Source organism: Heterodontus francisci, chromosome 17 (assembly GCF_036365525.1).
Source record: "Heterodontus francisci isolate sHetFra1 chromosome 17, sHetFra1.hap1, whole genome shotgun sequence".
Classification (NCBI taxonomy): domain Eukaryota; kingdom Metazoa; phylum Chordata; class Chondrichthyes; order Heterodontiformes; family Heterodontidae; genus Heterodontus; species Heterodontus francisci.
This window is the reverse complement of record NC_090387.1, coordinates 73540933-73560265: the sequence shown is the minus strand read 5'-3', so window position 1 is coordinate 73560265 and position 19333 is coordinate 73540933. Positions and strand designations below refer to the sequence as shown.

The 19333-nt window shown below is 44.1% G+C and overlaps 1 protein-coding gene across 3 annotated transcripts in view; it reads left to right on the top strand.

The window, feature by feature from the left end:
* Positions 1 to 19333, top strand: part of pdpr (pyruvate dehydrogenase phosphatase regulatory subunit) — a 105212-nt gene that overhangs the window by 19709 nt on the left and 66170 nt on the right. For all 3 annotated transcript variants that reach the window (XM_068049667.1, XM_068049665.1, XM_068049666.1), the window contains exons 5-7: positions 6716 to 6879; positions 16077 to 16198; positions 17176 to 17293. In XM_068049667.1, the coding sequence (XP_067905768.1) occupies positions 6716 to 6879; positions 16077 to 16198; positions 17176 to 17293 (404 nt within the window). The remainder of the gene's footprint in view (positions 1 to 6715; positions 6880 to 16076; positions 16199 to 17175; positions 17294 to 19333) is intronic.

Genomic DNA, 19333 nt, shown 5'->3' with positions numbered 1-19333 from the left:
ATGCCATTCTCTACATCTGCACTGCTGTTTGGGGGTCTATATACAACCCCCACCAACGTTTTCTGTCCCTTGGTGTTTCTTAGCTCCATCCATACAGATTCCACATCAGGATTCTCTGAGCTAATATCCTTCCTCGCTATTATATTGATTTCCTCTTTTACCAACAACACTACTCCACCTCCTTTCCCATTTTGCCTGTCCTTCCTAAATATTGAATACCCCTGGATATTCAGTTCCCATCCTTGGTCACCCTGCAGCCATGTCTCCCTAAACGCAACTATATCGTATCCATTTACATCTGTTTGCACGGTTAATTCGCCTACCTTATTGCAAATACTCTGCGCATTGAGACACAATGCCTTTAAGCTTGTATTTTTAACATTCTTGGTCATCTTAGCATTATCTTACACTATGGCCCTATTTGTTTCTTGTCCTTGATTTCTATGCCTTCCACTTTTGCCTTTTTGTTTCCTGTCCTTTGTTTCTATTCTTATTTCCTCCTCCTCAGTCTCCCTGCTCAGGTTCCCATCCCCCTGCCATTCTAGTTTAAATTCTCCCCAACAGCACTAGCAAGTGCCCCTGCAAAGACATCAGTTCCGGTCCTGCCTGGGTGTAACCTCTCCCGCTTGTGCATGTCCCACCTTCCCCAGAACCGGTCCCGATGTCCCAGGAATCTAAATCCCTCCCTCTCCATTTCTCCAGCCATGCATTCATCTGGTCTATTCTCCTGTTCCTATACTCACTAACATGTGGCATAGGAAGTAATCCTGAGATTACTACTTTTGAGGTCCTGCTTTTTAATTTAACTCCTTACTCCTTAAATTCATCTTGCAGGACTTCATCCCTTTTTCTACCTATGTCGTTGGTAATGACGTACCATGACCACTGGCTGTTCCCTCTCCCCCTTCAGAATGTCCTGCAGCCGCTCCGAGCCATCCTTGACCCTAGCACCAGGGAGGCAACATACCATCCTGGAGTCTTGTTTGCAGCCACAGAAACGGCTGTCTGTTCCCCTTACAATTGAATCTTCTATCACTGTGGCTTTCCCGGCCTTTTCCCTCCCCTCCTGTGCAGCAGAGCCATCTGTGGTGCCACGAACTTGGCTGTTGCTGCTTTCCCCTCGGAGGCCATCCCCCCCAACAGTATTCAAAGCGATATATCTGTTTGAGAGGGGGATGGCCACAGGGGACTCCTGCACTACCTGCTTGCGCCTACTACTCCGCCTGGTGGTCACTCATCCCTTTTCTGCCTGTGCAGCCGTTACTTGCTGTGTGACCACTTCGCTAAACGTGCTATTCATGACATCCTCAGCATTGCATATGGCGTGCTAGCCTGTGCCAACAGACCAGCAAAGCTCTGATTCGAGGAAGCTATCAAAAGAGACATGAAAGCCCTCAACATCAAACATGACAAGTGGGAAACTCTAGCTTACGATCAATGCAAATGGCGACACCAGCTGTGGGCAGGAATTCACCACCAGGCATGTGGTTTCAGAAGCTCCAAAGCAGCCGCCAACCCTGCAAACAAGGTGTCAGCAGCGATCATGCCGCATCACCAGCAAGGGACAACTTCATGTGTGGCACTTGTGGCAGATTCGCCTTTCCAGAATCTGCTTGTTCAGCCATCAAAGGAAGTGCGGCATCTGACCTCATCGCTGATTATCTCATCTGATTTTACCAACGTTCTGAGGATGCATTCCAATCATCTCTCCTAGATGTAAGGATGCCAATCATGTCCAAAGTGGATGACCTCACATTTGCTTACATTGAAATCCATTTCAGTTTTGCCCATTCACTTAATCTATTAATATCTTAGTAATTTTACACTTCCACCTATGTTGCTTACCATACCCCCTTTGTGTCATTGGAAAGTTTGGATATATGGCTTTCTATCCCATCATCTAAGTCGTTAATGAATACTTGCGTCACAGATCCTTGTGCGATTCCACCAGTCATATTCTGCCAGTTGGAGTACTCTCTCTCTCTCTCTCTCTCTCTCTCTCTCTCTCTCTCTCTCTCTCTCTCTCTCTCTCTCTCTCTCTCTGTGTGTCTCTCTCTCTCTCTCTGTGTGTCTCTCTCTCTCTCTGTGTGTCTCTCTCTCTCTCTGTGTGTCTCTCTCTCTCTCTGTGTGTCTCTCTCTCTCTCTGTGTGTGTCTCTCTCTCTCTCTGTGTGTCTCTCTCTCTCTCTGTGTGTCTCTCTCTCTCTCTGTGTGTCTCTCTCTCTCTCTGTGTGTCTCTCTCTCTCTCTGTGTGTCTCTCTCTCTCTCTGTGTGTCTCTCTCTCTGTGTGTCTCTCTCTCTCCTGCTGCTCAGCCGATTTCTTTACCAGGTCAATAATTTGCTTACAATTCCATGAGCTTCAACTTTAGCCAAGTCACTTATGAGGAACTTCATCAAATGCCTTCTGGAAGTCTATATAAGTAACAACCATAGTCCACTGTTTCAGTCACCCCTTCAAACAAATTCAGTCAGATTTTTCAGGCATAACCTACCCTTTACAAATCCATCTCTGATCAGCTGAAAATTCTCAAGTGTTCAGTTACCCTATCCTTGATTATAGACTGTAGCAATTTTCCCAGAACTGATGTTAGGCTAATTGGTTTACAATTCACTGTTTTCCTCTCCGTCACCTTTCTTGAACAAGAGGCACTAGATACAGGCATGGGGTGTGGCTGACATGTCAACGGTACCCAGGTGGGTAGAGGAGAAAGAATTGCAGCTTGATTGATACAGTCGCATGTTTCCCCCAAATTCTGCCCTCCATCCGGAACCCCCCAATTACTGCTCCTCCCTGCGGAGTCTCCCTCCACTTGGAGATATCGCTGAGCAACAGTGAGGGACAGTCATGCACCCTGTAAGGGGGCAGGTGGCATAGCACAGTGGGGTATTCTGACACCCCTCTGGACAGAAGTCGGGGGAGAGCCTTCTACATCATTTAATTAGCTGCAAGGGAGAGGAATTTTCTTCTGTGGGTCAATTTTGGAACCTTTCCCAGAGTAAATGCAGTGACGCCCTTCCACCCACGCACCACACGCACACATACACAATGCAAAAATGAAACAGACAGTTGGGGTTCGCCCTCAGTAACTGAGATGACGCTGAAATATAATTTTGATATTGTCTTATAATTTATACTTTTAGATCATTTGCTTTACAGTTTTTATTGATTTGCTTACTTCTGAATCCATTTGACCGTTTGCCATTAACTTTTTAAAAAATTTGTTCATGGGATGTGGATGTCGCTGGTTAGGCCAGCATTTATTGCCCATCCCTAATCGCCCTTGAGAAGGTGGTGGTGTGCTGCATTCTTGAACCGCTGCAGTCCATGTGGGGTAGTGCTGTTTGGAAGGGAGTTCCAGGATTTTGACCCAGCGACAGTGAAGGAATGGCGATTATAGTTTCAAGTTAGGGTGGTGTGTGCCTTGGAGGGGAACTTGCAGGTGTTGGTGTTCCCATGCATCTGCTGCCCTTGTCCTTCTAGGTGGTAGAGGTCACGGGTTTAGATGGTGCTGTATAAGGAGCCTTGGTGCATTGCTGCAGTGCATCTTGTAGATGGTACGCACTGTTGCCACTGTGCGCCAGTGGTGGAGGGAGTGAATGTTTGTGAATGGGGTGCCAATCAAGTGGGCTGCTTTGTCTTGGATGGTGTCCAGCTTCTTGAGTGTTGTTGGAGCTGCACTCATCCAGGCAAGTGGAGAGTATTGCATCACACTCCTGACTTGTGCCTTGTAGATGGCTTTGGGGAATCAGGAGGTGAGTTACTTGTCGTAGGATTCCTAGCCTCTGACCTACTCTTGTAGCCACGGTATTTACATGGCAACTCCAGTTCAGTTTCTGGTCAATGGTAATTCCCAGGATATTGATAGTGGGGGATTCAGCGATAGTTATGCCATTGAATGTTAAGGTGAGATGGTTAGATTCTCTCTTGTTGGAGATGGTCATTGCCTGGCACTGGTGTGGCGCGAATGTTACTTGCCAGAGATATTGATAGATTATGCTTCCATCTACACTGCTTACTTTGCTGCCTTTGTGGTCATCAGCATACTTACAGTAACATTGCTATGTAAACTTTCAAGTTTGTTTAAAATAAGATCATATACCTTTAATTTAACTGCATAAAGTAACAGCAGTTTTAAAACTCTTGTCTAATTAAGAATATTTTAAAGAGTTTAAATTGCATTTTCCACCAGACAACTGTAACCTCAAGGCTGAAGTTTATCTTTTATAAAACAAACTGTTTGCATTTTGTAGTTGCACCAGTAGATTTTAGTCAAAATAAATTCACACCAGCATCTTTAATATTCAATGTAATTCAAAGTTTTCTGGTTGTACAATCTTAAATTGAAATCAACATTCTTAATTAAACACATTCACACTTTCATGCAACTTGTAAACATTGATCCCTGTAGGGTTAGTGCTGACAAAAACAAAATCACCAAAACTTTTTAAAGACAGACTTTTAAACAAAAAAAAAGCTGAAACTTCTTAAACTTTCAAGGCCAGGAAACCTCCAGACACTTTCACACAAATTGAAATTTCAGAATACTTTTAAGTTTCCTTTCACTTAGTCATTCTTGTGTTTCATTTTCTCGCAGAGAAGCTGGTAGCATTTACCATCGGCTTCAGTGCTAGTTTCAACTTTTAAGTTGCTTGATTTTTGCCTTTTGAACTGTTGTTTCAGCAGCTCATTTTGGTTCTTTAACTCCCTGTTCTTTTCCTCCTTATGCTGAGTTCCGAGAGCTTATGCAGCTGCTACCACAGCCCTTGGAGTTGGGATGGCACACAGCGTAGATCACCATTCCTGCTTTTTAGCTGCTGGCATTCTTTTTTTCCTCCCTGCTTCATCTTTCTGAGAATCGTTATCCTTATGTTGTGCCAAACGTAGGCTACATAGTATAGCAACTGTCTGACTTTATCTTCCTTGATTTACTCAGCATTACTAGGCACTGGATCCAGTCCTGTCAGTTTTAGATACAAGTCCCCTTCTGGGCTGCTGAAAAGCGACAATTAATCTGTCACACGTAACTTCTCAAATTTCTTATCTCTCAACACTGTTTGAGTCTGCCACCCTTAACTTTGCTGCATTTTGAAAGGAGGCCATCTCTGGGCTGTTCATAAACAATATTAAGTTAATCATATGTAACTTCTCAAATTTCTTGTCTCTGGCCATCTCAACAGCCTTCCTTCCTTAATAAATTTCCACAGTACTGATAGGTTAAAGTGCCCTACGCTCCCTGTATGTTTTCCTTCCTTAACTGACTAGGCAGCTAACGACAACAGTCCTAGGATCCCACTTACCCCAGAATAGATCAATAAGTGTTCATCAGCTCCTGGCTGACTCTCCACTGTAAGCAATAATTTGAAGTTCCTTTGTTCTGTCTGTTCGATGGTCCATAGCTGACTACTTATTCAGGAAAAAAGCTTTGGGGCACTTAACTTTCACAATGCCCAATTCCTCAAAATAGCCTCAAATGCCTATATTCTTACAGGCCTCTCTTTTCTAAATGACTTCTTTGTCCATAAAGTAGGTGTTTGATGGGGGAAATGTGGGAAAAATTTCCTACAGAGTACCTTTATGGGACTTCCGGCGGGTTGCCTATGACTATTGATTAAACAGTGGATACATTGTGGTATGAAGTGCTAAAGTCAATTTCAGGGCAAGGTCTGAAAACTAATCAAAAAGGTACTCCCGCATGGGCATGTGTGTTAAAAGCTGTCAAGTCTCAGTCTGTGTAGATGTGTTCACCAGTTAATTCATTAGACCCTTCGTCCATTCCTGGCTATGCAAAACAGGTCAAAAATAATGCAGGAAAATGTATGTCGAACTTACCATTAAATGTGGGTTCTAAAGTTCACATATTCCTGTCACTGTAAACGCTCCATGATATTCATCGGTCAATAATCATGAGTGTGCAACTTGTGCACCAAAATCTGTGGTAAGTACAGGTACCAATTTCTGAAAATCTTAATGTGGTGCAAAGATGCTCAACGTTAGAAGCACTTCCAGTGTACAGCCCTAAGTATGTAGTTTCACTCCCCACACTCTGCTGAGTTCTTGATTTTGGCTGTGCTGAAGCTGGGCATCTCCCCTTGGAGCGGGGCATAGAGGATAATGGGAATGTGTTTCCCCACTGGCATGCACTGATAGGTAAATGGACAGGAGTGGCAGTGGGGCAAACCGGTTGTCCTCCCTCAGGGCGACAGAGATATGGGTTGTGCAAGGAGCTGTGAGAGCAGAAATGGATGTGTAACTTCCACTGGGCAGCGATGTACAAAAATAAACACTCTGCAGTGGTTAAGGGGAGCAATTGTGAAGTCACATTAAGCTCTTTAGTTTATGAACAGGTAATCTCTGTAGCAGTGTTAGATGTTCTGCTGGTACAAACTAATACTCTGGATTTTAATAGAGCCACTTGGAGATCACGGGGCCCCACTCCATCAGACCTTGGGAATCCAGTAGTTTGTTGTGAAAATGCGGAAGGGCTGCTTTGTTAGTGGCCACTGTGTTAATTGTATGTCTGTGTGAAATTTATTCAGAAGTCTTCACAATGATATGTGATCGTCCATCATAGTGGGTCCTGTGATTGTCACTGCTGTCTAATTGTGTCGATACCATCCACCAGTGCACACCAATGTGCTTACTTACCCACTAGGAGTGTATGCGTTTTCAAAGACTTGTGTTACACAAGGTAGTAAATATGTTGTATGTGTTACCAGGGTAATGGGAATCCCTTGTGGCATCATCAGCCCGAAACAGGTAGCACAGCTGCACCCTATGGTAAACATCCATGACCTGGTTGGAGCGATGCACGTCCCAGGGGATGCTGTCATCTCACCCCCAGATGTTGTTCAGGCATTCGTGACAGCTGCTATGCACAACGGTGAGTTGTGTCCACACGGTATGGTGAGTTGTCCACACCGTTGGACAACATTTTATTTTGCTAATTTTCAAATGGTGAGCAATTTGTTTAGAGATACAGCACTGAAACAGGCCCTTCGGCCCACTGAGTCTGTGCCAACCAACAACCACCCATTTATACTAATCTTACATTAATCCCATATTCCCCACTACATCCCCACCATTCTCCTACCACCTACCTACACTAGGGGCAATTTATAATGGCCAATTTACCTATCAACCTGCAAGTCTTCTAAACTCCAATGGATACAGACCTAACCTGTCCAACCTTTCATCATATGATAACGCCCCCGTCCCAGGTATCAGTCGAGTGAATCTTTTCTGAACTGTCTCTAACGCATTTATATGCTTTCTTAAATAAGGAGACCAAAACTGTACACAGTATTCCAGATGTGGTCTCGCCAATACTCTATAACTGTAGCAAAACATCCCTACTTTTATATTCCATTCCCCTTGCAATAAACGACAACATTCCATTTGCCTTCCTAATCACTTGCTGTATCTGCATACCAACCTTTTGTGATTTATGTACCAGGACACCCAAATCCCTCTGTACCTCAGAGTTTTGCATTCTCTCTCCATTTAAATAATATGCTGCTTTACTATTCTTCCTGCCAAAGTGGATAACTTCACATTTTCCCACATTATACTCCATTTGCCAAAATTCTACCCACTCACTTAACTTATCTGTATCCCTTTGCAGCCTCCTTATGTCCTCTTCACACTTACTTTCCTACCTATCTTTGTGTCATCAGCAAAGGTAACCATACATTCAGTCCTTTCATCCAAATCATTGATACAAATTGTAAATAGTTGAGACCCCAGCTCTGATCCCTGTGGCACTCCACTAGTTACAGCTTGCCAACCCAAAAAAGACCCATTTATCCCTACTCTCTGCATCCTGTTAGCATGGATAAAGGACTGGTTGGCTAATATGGCACCCCCTACACCATGAACTCTTCTTTTGCTTAGTAACCTTTAATATGGCACCTTGTCAGGTACCTTCTGGAAACCCAAGTACATCACATCCACAGGTTCCCCTTTATCCACGTTGTTTGTTACTTCATCAAAGAACTGCAATATATTAGTCAAACATGATTTCCCTTTCATAAAACCATGTTGACTGCCTGATTACACTGAGATTTTCTAAGTGCCCTGCTATAACCACCTTAATAGATTCAAGCATTTTCCCTATGACAGATGTTAAACTAACTGGCCGGTTATTTACTGCTTTCTGTCTCCCTCCTTTCTTAAATAGAGGAGTCACATTCTCTATTTTCCAATCTGATGGGTCTTTTTCAGAATCCAGGGAATTTTGGAAAACCAATGCATCTACTATCTCAGCAGCCACTTCTTTTGGGACCCTAGGATGAAGTTCATCAGGACCTGGGGACTTGTCAGCTTTTAGCTCTAATAATTTTTTCAGTACCCTTTTCCTGGTGATTGTAATTGTTTTAAGTTCCTCCCTCCCTTTTCACCTCCTGATTCACAATTATTTCTGGGATGTTATTTGTATTCTCTACAGTGGAGACAGACACAAAATGTCTGTTCAATTCATCCGCGATCTCATTTTTTCATTATTAATCCCCCGACTGGCTCTCTAGAGGACTTTAGTTACTCTTTTCCTTTTTAAATATCTGTAGAAACTCTTTCTATCTGTTTTTATATTTCTAGCTAGCTTTCTCTCGAACTCTAATTTCTCCCTCCTTAGTAACCTTTTAGTCATTCTTTGCTATTGATTATATTCTGCCCAATCTTCTGACCTGCCACTCATCTTTGCGGAATTATATGCTTTTTCTTTGAATTTGATACTATCTTTAACTTCCTTAGTTAGCCACGGATGGAGCGTCGTTCCCATAGAGTCTTTTTCCCACTGGGATGCATCTTTTCTGAGTATTCTGAAATATCTCCTTAAATGTCTGCCACTGCATCTCTACTGACCTATTCCTTAACCCAATTTGCTTTAGCCAGCTCTGCCTTCATGCCCTCATAATTGCCCTTATTTAAGTTTAATATGCTAGTCTTAGATTCGCACTTCTGTCCCTCAAACTGAATGTGAAGTTTGATCATATGATCACTGCTGCCTAGCGGCGCCTTCATTATGAGGCCATTAATTAATCCTGTCTCATTGCACAGTACCAGATCTCATACAGCCTGCTCTCTGGTTGGCTGCAGAATGTGCTGCTCCAAGAAACTGTCCTGAAAAAACTCATGACCTCATCAGCCAGGCCACTTTTGGCAATTTGATTTGTTCAATCTATATGTAGATTAAAATCACCCATGATTATCGTAGTACCTTTCTCAAAAGCCCCTATTATTTCATCCTGTATACCCGCCTTACAGTGTGGTTACTGTTTGGGGGCTGATAAACCACTCCCACAAGTGCCTTCTTTTACTATTTCTCATCTCTACCCAAACTGATTCTACATATTGATCTCCAGAACTAAGGTCATCTCTCTCTATTGTACCAATGCCGTCCTTAATTAACAGAGCTGCTGTTCCACCTTTTCCTAGCTTCCTGTCCTTGGGAAATGTCACGTACTCGTGAATGTTCAGGGCCCATTCTTTGTCATTGTGCAGCCATGTCTCTGTAATGGCTATCAGATCATATGTATTTATTACTATTTGTGCTGTCAATTCATTTGCTTTGTTACAGATGCTACATGCATTCAGATACAGAGCCTTTAGTTCTGTCTTTTTATTATTTTTGTAACCTCTGGTCTTATCTGCTGGTGCACTCTTAGGTTTGTACACTCTGTCTCTTCCCGCCATGCTCTGATCATTATTTCCCTTATTGCTACCTTGCTGTCTTGCCATGACGTCGCTACTTAATTTATCACATCTTTTCAATCCTGTTCCCTCGCCCCCACTCTTTAAAGACCTCTCTACCGCCGTAGTTATACAAACTGCCAGAACGCTGGTCCCAGCACAGTTCAGGTGGAGACTGTCCCAAGAGGACAGATCCCACTTTCTCCAGTACTGGTGCCCTACGATTTGAAACCCATTTCTTGCACGCCAATCTTTGAGCCATGCGTTTAACATTCTAATCTTATTTATCCTATGTCAATTTGCTCATGGCTCAGGTAGTCATCCAGAGATTGTTAGCTCTGAGGTTCTGCTTTTCAATTTAGCCCCTAGCTGTTCATACACCGTCAGCAGAACCTCTTTCCTAGTTCTACCTATGACGTTGGTACCTACGTGGACCGCAACAACTGGATCCTCTCCCTGCCACTGCAAGTTCCTCTCTAGCCCAAAGCAGATTTCCCAAACCCTGGCACTGGGCCGACTGGACACTCGCTCTCGGCTGCAGGGAACTGTGTCTAGTCCCCTGACTATGCTATCCTCTATTACCACTACATCCTTATTAGCTCCCCCCTCTTGAATGGCTTCCTGTACCATGGTGCCATGGTCAGTTCGTTCATCCACCTTGCAGCCCCCTCTTTCTTCCATTCAGGTTGCAAGAACCTTGAACCTTTTAGACAATTGCAAGAGCTGAGGCTCTTTCACTTCGACATTCTGGGTCCCCATAACTGCCTCACTTGCACTCACCCTCCTGTCCCTGACCTTGGACCAAATCAGAAGACCCTATCTTATGGGCTGTGACTGCCTCCTGGTACAAAGTGTCCATCTAACCTTTCCCCTCCCTGATGTGTCTCAGTGTCTGTAGCTCGGCCTCCAGCTCATAAACTTTGAGCCGAAGTTCCTGCAGCTGTAGACGTTTACTGCGGATGTGCTTGTCCTGAATTACACTGGCATCCAGGAGCTCCCACATCATGCAGTCGAACACATCACCTGCCCTCCCATTTTTATTTTGTGATAATTTTTTAAAACTTATAATCAATAAACCCTATTACTCCCAATAAGCTTTATTAGCGCTTATAAACTTTAATAATACTAATAAAAGCATACAATTGATAAATTACCTGAATTTTGAAAGATAAATGAGCAAAACACCAACCAATCAATTTACAACTTTTCTGTGATGTCACACCTCAAGTACCTGCGTTGTTTTTAAATTCTGTCTCGATATGCTCTTCATACTGCCGCTGCTGAGGGTTCCCAGTCTTCATGCTGCCGCTGCTGAGGGTTCCCAGTCTTTATAGTCTTTGTACTGCCGCTGCTGAGGGTTCCGGGTCTTCATGCTGCCGCTGCTGAGGGTTCCCAGTCTTTATAGTCTTTGTACTGCCGCTGCTGAGGGTCCCCAGTCTTCATACCGCCGCTGCTGAGGGTTCCCAGTCTTTATAGTCTTTGTACTGCCGCTGCTGAGGGTCCCCAGTCTTTGTACTGCCGCTGCTGAGGGTCCCCAGTCTTTGTACTGCCGCTGCTGAGGGTCCCCAGTCTTTGTACTGCCGCTGCTGAGGGTCCCCAGTCTTTGTACTGCCGCTGCTGAGGGTCCCCAGTCTTTGTACTGCCGCTGCTGAGGGTCCCCAGTCTTTGTACTGCCGCTGCTGAGGGTCCCCAGTCTTTGTACTGCCGCTGCTGAGGGTCCCCAGTCTTTGTACTGCCGCTGCTGAGGGTCCCCAGTCTTTGTACTGCCGCTGCTGAGGGTCCCCAGTCTTTGTACTGCCGCTGCTGAGGGTCCCCAGTCTTTGTACTGCCGCTGCTGAGGGTCCCCAGTCTTTGTACTGCCGCTGCTGAGGGTCCCCAGTCTTTGTACTGCCGCTGCTGAGGGTCCCCAGTCTTTGTACTGCCGCTGCTGAGGGTCCCCAGTCTTTGTACTGCCGCTGCTGAGGGTTCCCAGTTTTGATGCCGCTGCCGCTCTGTGTTCCTGCTCTTAATACTGCCGTTGCTCTGTAATTCCTGAACCTGAGCTGTACCCCCATTTTCTAGATTCCCCATCCAGGGGAAACAATCTTTCAGTATCTACCCTGTCAAGTCCCTTCAGAATCTTGTACGTTTCAAAGAGACCACCTCTAATTCTTCTAAACTCCGAAGAGTATCGGCCCAGTTTACTCAGCCTCTCCTCATAGGACAACCCTCTCATTCCAGGAACCAGTCCAGTGAACCTTCAGTGTACCGCCTCCAAGGCAAGTATATTCCTGCCTAGATATGGAGACCAAAACTGTGCACAGTATTCCAGGTGTGGTCTCATCAAAGTCCTATACAGTTCTAGCAAGAGTTCCTTATTCTTCTACTCGAATCCCCTTGGAATGAAGGCCAACATGCCATTTGCTTTCCTAATTGATTGCTGTACCTGCATGCTAACTTGCTGTGTTCCTTGTACGAGTACACCCAAGTCTCTGAACATCAACATTTAGAAGTTTTATGCCTTTTTAAAAAATTCTGCTTTTTTATGACTACCAAAGTAGGGCGGCACAGTGGCGCAGTGGTTAGCACCGCAGCCTCACAGCTCCAGGGACCCGGGTTCGATTCCGGGTACTGCCTGTGTGGAGTTTGCAAGTTCTCCCTGTGTCTGCGTGGGTTTTCTCCGGGTGCTCCGGTTTCCTCCCACAAGCCAAAAGACTTGCAGGTTGATAGGTAAATTGGCCATTATAAATTGTCACTAGTATAGGTAGGTGGTCGGGAAATATAGGGACAGGTGGGGATGTTTGGTAGGAATATGGGATTAGTGTAGGATTAGTATAAATGGGTGGTTGATGTTCGGCACAGACTCGGTGGGCCGAAGGGCCTGTTTCAGTGCTGTATCTCTAATCTAATCTAATCAAAGTGAATAACCTCACACTTCCCCACATTATACTGTACCTGCCACCTCATTGCCCACTCACTTAACCTGTCTATATCTCTGCAGCCTTTTTGGGACCTCCTCACAGCTTAACTTTGTATCATCAGCAAACTTGGATACATTACTCTGTCTTGTCATTTAAGTCATTTAATATGAATTGTAAATAGACCTTATGGCACTCTACTAGTTACAGTTTGCCAACTTGAAAATGTCCCGTTTATCCCTACTTTCTGCTTCCTGGCAATTAACCAATCCTCCATTTGTCGTAATATATTAGTACCAACTCCTTGAGCCCTTATCTTGTGTATTAACCTTTTGTGTTGTACCTTATCGAATGCCTTTTGAAAATCCAAGTATATTACAACTTCTGGCTCCCCTTTATCTACCCTACTAATTACATCCTCAAAAAAACTCCAATAAATTTGTCAAACACGCATTCCCTTTTGTAAAACCATGTTGACTCAGTCTGATCATACTATGATTTTCTAAATGCATTGTTGAGACTCCCTTAATAATAGAACCCAGCATTTTCCTGATGACAGTCTAACTGGCCTGTAGTTCCCTGTTTTCTCTCTCCCTCCTTTCTTGAATAGCTGTATTACGTTTGCTGACTTCCAAAAGCTGGGACCATTCGAGAATCTAGGGAATTTTAGAAAATCCTAACCTGCTAATCCACTATCTCTGCTGCTACTGTTTGTGAACCCTAGGATATAGGCAATCAGGTCCTGGAGATTTGCAAGCTTTTAGTCCCTTACGTTTCCCTAATACTTTTTCTCTGCTGATATTAATTACCTTACATTTCTCACTTTTAGCCCCTCTATTTCTGGTATGTAATTTGTGTCTCATACTGTGAAAACAGACCAAAAATATTTGTTCACCATCTCTGCCATTTCCTTATTCCCTGTAATAACTTCTCCTGTTTCTGCCTCTAATGAACCAATATTTACTTTAGCTACTCTCATTTTTATATAGTTAGAAAAGCTCTTAAAATCCATTTTTAATATTCCTGGTTAGTGCTTACTCATTCTATTTTTCCCTTTATCAACTTTTTGGTTGCCCGTTGCTGGTTTCTCAAACTGTCCCAATCCTTGGGCTTACTACTATTCTTTGCAATATTATGATTCCTTTTTTAATACTATCCTTAAATTTTCTGATAAGCCACGGATGGATCTTTCTTGCTGAGCTTTTGTTTTTCATGGAATGTCTTTTTGTTGAGCATTTTTAATCATTTCTTGAAATGTTTCCCACTTTATTTGTCACCATACCTTTTAGTCTATTTCCCCAATCAACTTTAGCCAATTCTCCCTTCCATACCTATGTCATTTGTTTAAGGTTCTCAATTGCTCTCAAACTTAAAAGGAGGTTTGGGAGGAAAATTATGATTCCTTAAGATCCACTTCTTTGACCAAGTCTTTTGGTCACCTCTCCTAATCTTTCCCTCTTGGGCTGAGAGTCTGTTTTCCTCTTGCCTCTGTGAAGTACTTAGAGTCATAGAGTTATACAGCATAGAAACAGGCCCTTCGGCCCATCGTGTCTGTGTCTGCCATCAAGCACCTAACTAATCTAAACCCATTTTCCAGCACTTGGCCTGTAGCCTTGTATGCTATGGTGTATCAAGTGCTCATCTAAAAACTTAAATGTTGTGACGGTTTCTGCCTCTACCACCCCTTCAGACAGTGCATTCCAGATTCCAACCACCCTCTGGGTGAAATTTTTTTTCCTCAAATCCCCTCTAAACCTCCTGCTCCTTAGCTTAAATCTATGCCCCCTGGTTATTGACACCTCCGCTAAGGGCAAAAGTTTCTTCCTATCTAACCTATCAATGCCCCTCATAATTTTGTATACCTCAATCAGGTCCCCCCTCAGCCTTCTGTGCTCCAAGGAAAGCAACCCTAGCCTATCCAGTCTCTGTTCATAGCTGAAATGCTCCAGTCTAGCCAACATCCTGATGAATCTCCTCTGCACCCTCTCCAGTGCAATCACATCCTTCCTATAGTGTGGTGCTCAGAACTGTACACAGTACTCCAGCTGTGGCCTAACTAGCATTTTATACAGCTCCATCATAACTTCCCCGCTCATATTCTATGCCTCGGCTAATAAAGGCAAGTATCCCATATGCCTTCCTAACCACCTTATCTACCTGCGATGCTGTCTTCAGTGAACTGTGGACAAGTACACCAAGGTCCCTCTGACACTCTGTACTTCCTAGGGTCCTACCATCCATTGTATATTCCCTTGCCTTGTTAGTCCTCCCAAAATGCATCATCTCACACTTCTCGGGATGAAATTCCGTTTGCCACTGCTCTGCCCATCTTACCAGCCCATCTGTAATGTCCTGTAATCTAAGGCTTTCCTCCTCACTATTTACGACACCACCAATTTTCGTGTCATCTGTGAACTTGCTGATCAAACCTCCTATAGTCACATATAAATCATTAATATGCACTACAAACAGCAAGAGTCCCAGCATCGATCCCTATGGTACACCACTGGTTACAGGCTTCCACTCGCAAAAACAATCCTCAACCATCACCCTCTGCCTCCTGCCAACAAGCCAATTTTGGATCCAATTTGCCAAATTGCCCTGGATCCCATGGGCTCTTACCTTCTTAACCAATCTCCCATGCGGGACCTTATCAAAAGCCTTACTGAAGTCCATGTAGACTACATCAACTGCTTTACCCTCATCTACACATCTAGTCACCACCTCGAAAAATTCAATCAAATTTGTTAGACACGATCTCCCTTGGCAAAGCCATGCTGATTATCCCTGATTAATCCCTGCCTCTCCAAGTGGAGATTAATCCTGTCCCTCAAAATTTTTTCCAATAGTTTCCCAACCACTGATGTTAGACTCACCGGCTTGTAGTTACCTGGTTTATCCCTGCTACCCTTCTTGAATAATGGTACCACATTCGCTGTCTTCCAGTCTTCTGGAACCTCTCCTGTGGCCAAAGAGGATTTGAAAATTTGTGTCAGAGTCCCTGCTATCTCCTCCCTTGCCTCACATAACAGCTTGGGATACATCTCATCTGGGCCTGGGATTTATCCACTTTTAAGCCTGCTAAAACAGCTAATACTTCCTCCCTTTCAATGTTAATATGTTTCAGTATATCACAATCCCCCTCCCTGATCTCTACACCTACATCATCCTTGGTTTTGGTTATAGTTTTTTTCCGTTAAAGGCACTGTATAAGTGCAAGCTGTCGTCGTACCAGAAAAAACTCTGGAATTTCTTCCCTAACCTTCTCTGCCTCTCAATCTCTTCTCCTCCTGCAAGTCACTTCAAGCCTACCATTTTAATCGTGCTTTTGGTCACCTATTCTAAAATCTCTTTATGCGGCTCAGTGTCAAACTTCGTTTAATAACGCTCCCACTTACTATGTTAAAGTTGCTGTATAAGTTGTTGTTGAAGCAGATTCGTTAGTTGACTAAAGCATTGAATTCTGGGACCTGTTCAAGTGTCTTTATTTCAGGTGTCCAGATATATGAAGGGACCAGTGTCAATCATGTGATGGTCGAGAAGGGTCATGTGACTGGAATTGAAACTGACAGAGGGCGTATAGAATGTGAATACTTTGTGAACTGTGCAGGACAGGTAAGCAACCCAGACAGACCATGGATCAGCATAACACAGTCTCTGCTTCTTGTTATTTGTACTTATCATGAAGCTGTTGAACTCCATTCTGTCTTCTGTCTCCCTGCCAATCAGAAAAGCTAGAAATAGTGATCTGAAGCTGAGCTCAATTCAAGTTGCAAACACGATGAAATGTTGAGAGTTCTCTTTTCATAACAACATAAATATCTGAACAGGCTGTTTGATTTGTGAGAATCTGCTGAATCTTCCCATTTAATTTCCAGTAGAGTACAGTCGAAGATATTCTAAGTCTCTTGAGTACTGGACAGTGATGGTCTATGATCTTTGATTGCCTCCACACTTGCTGTCTTGAACTCAACAGTAATACTGTTCCTTTGATGTGGTGTGGATTTGAGATGTTAGTGGTCTGTAGTTTCTGTGGCAGTTCTGAGAGGCCTCCCTAAGCTGATGGGCCCCCCCCACCCCTACCTTGTATGCATGGGACAGGTGCTTCAGGAGTCACTGAAGGCTGATGTGGCTGAGATGAATGGTACGATATGCCTGCCCTGTTAAATTTGATTCTCCAGACTGCAGAGATGCCTGATGCAGAATGAGACTGGCAGCTTCATTGTAATTCAGAATCGTAAACTGAATTCTTTCATCCCATGCCTAAGCTTCACAACCCAGTGTTCTGCACTTAAATTTGATGACTAGCATTCAGTATTCATGGGTTGTTGTAAAAATGGTCTGGTATTGGAGCAGTTTGCTTCTTTCCATTTCCCACTCAGGCTTCATACAATTCAGCATCAGATGCTCTGGGAATGAAGGAAGCAACACCTGCAGAGTAAGTTGGCCAAGGTTTTTACAGTTGAACACGTGTGTGGAATTGAAGCGCTACCGTGCATGTTTTGTGCTTGGATTTGGTATCTGAAGTTATTACTGTTTTCTTTTTCTCACTCTTTCTCTCCCCCCCCCCCCCAACCCTTGTCTCTGGCCAGTGGGCCTATGAGCTCGGTTTAGTGAGTGAGGAGCCTGTAACTGTCCCGCTACATCCGTGTGAGCACTTCTATCTGGTGACACGACCACTCAAGCAGGGGCTGCGCCCTGACACGCCAGGTAGGGAGACTGACTTCACATACGCCTGGCTGTAATCAGTTTGTTTGCATCAATACGGTGGATTTGCTTACATCTGCACAGCTTCTGCTGCTTGGCCAGATAAGGCAGCTACTATCACGCTTTCAGTTGTCGCCATCAGAGATGCAGGGTTATGGGGTGAGGTAGCCACTATGGCCACATGACTGGAGTGTTTGGCAGAGCTGAGGCTCAAGCCGAGCCCTTTAGTTTATGAAGCCAACGTTAAGCAGTTGAGCATTAAGCATTAATCACAGCATTAAGCATGTGAGGCATTGATGAGATGTACACCAGTAACTTGGCCTGTGCTGATTGATGGCCAACTTCAGAACAAGAAGAACTTGTCATTTATATAGTGTTTTCAATGTAATAAAACATTCCTAGGTGCTTTACAGAGGCATTATAAAACAAAATATGGCACCAAGCCACATAAAGAGATATTTGGGCAGATGACTAAAAACTTGGTCAAAGAGGTAGGTTTTAAGGAGTGTCTTAAAGGAGGAAGGAATGGTAGAGAGGTGGAGTGGTTTAGGGAGAGAATTCCAAAGCTTAGGGCCAAGGCAGCTGAAGGCACAGCCACCAATGGTTGAGCGATTTAAAATTTGGGATGCTCATGTTCCAGAGTTAGAGATATCTTGAAGGATTGTGGGGCTGGTGATTACAGAGACAGGCAGGGGCAAGTCCGTGGAGGAGCTTTAAAATCGAGTTTTGGATGAGCTCAAGTTTACAGAGGAATAAATGTAAGAGCTGGCCAAGAGAGCATTAGAATAATGAAGTCTAAAGGTAACAAAGGTATGGACAAGAGTTTCAGCAGCAGATGAGATGAGGCAGGGGTGGAGTCGAGCAATGTTAGAGGTGTAAATAGGCGGTCTTAGTGACGGTGTGGATATGTGGTTGAAAGCTCATTTCGGGGTCAAATATGATACCGAGGTTGTCGAATAGTCTGGCTCAGCCTCATAGTTCCCAGGGAGAGGGCCAAGGGAATGGAGTTTGTGTCAGTAACCGAAGACGATGGCTTTAGTCTTCCCAATATTTAATTAGCGGATATTTTTGCAGATCCAATACTAGATGTCTGACAAACAGTGAGACAATTTAGAGACAGTAGAGGGGTTGAAGATGGTGGTGGTGAGGTCAAACAGGATATTATCAGTGTATATATGAAAACTGGCTTGCTTTCAAATGATGTCACTAAGAGTCAGCATGTAGATGAGAAATAGGATGTGAACAAGGATAGAGCTTTGGAGGTCTTGAGGTAACTGCGGGAATGGGAAGAAAAGCCATTGATGACGATTCTCTGGCTGCGATTAGATAGACAAGAATGCAGACCCACCCAGCTGGACGACAGTGGAGGTGTTGCAAGAGAATGGTGTGAGATCAACTGTGACAAAGACTGCGGACAGGTCGAGAAGAAGAAGGAGGGATAGTTTACCTTTGTCTTAAGCACATGTCATTTGTAACTTTGAAAATTTCATCTTTTATTTTACCGAATGGAAAGGAGCTTGATTTCTAGTACTGTCACTCTTGGAGTTTGAATGAGGGTCAGTTTAAAAAGCTTTGGGTGAGCAAACTGAAAGGAGTCCGGAATATAGATTTCTGTGGAGCTTCAATTTACTGCTGCAACAAAATGTTTAAATATCAAGAGCCAAAATGCAAGTGAATCTGTTAAATTGAAGTGGGACCAAGCCCGTGAAGGTGGGACGGGGTGAGGCCTTTCTGTGCGAGAAGGTGGGACAAGTCCCCCCTGCGGAGTGTGGGTATGTGTGGGCAGGTTGGGGTGGCAGAAGGATTCTCTCCGGTAGGTGGTGTGGAGGAGCAAGTCCCTCCCTCCCCTGGGGTCAGGGTGTTTGTGTTGATTACGTATGTTGACCGACTGCTCACCACCTGCTGGCGAACAGGCTGCCCCGCAAACCTGAATAGTAGGAATTTATTCTCGCATACAAAACAGAAATAGTCTTGTTAGGGCAGTGGTTTACACTGTTAGAATCAAATGAAGAGGAGGTGAAGGCCTGCCCTCTTGTCCCTCTC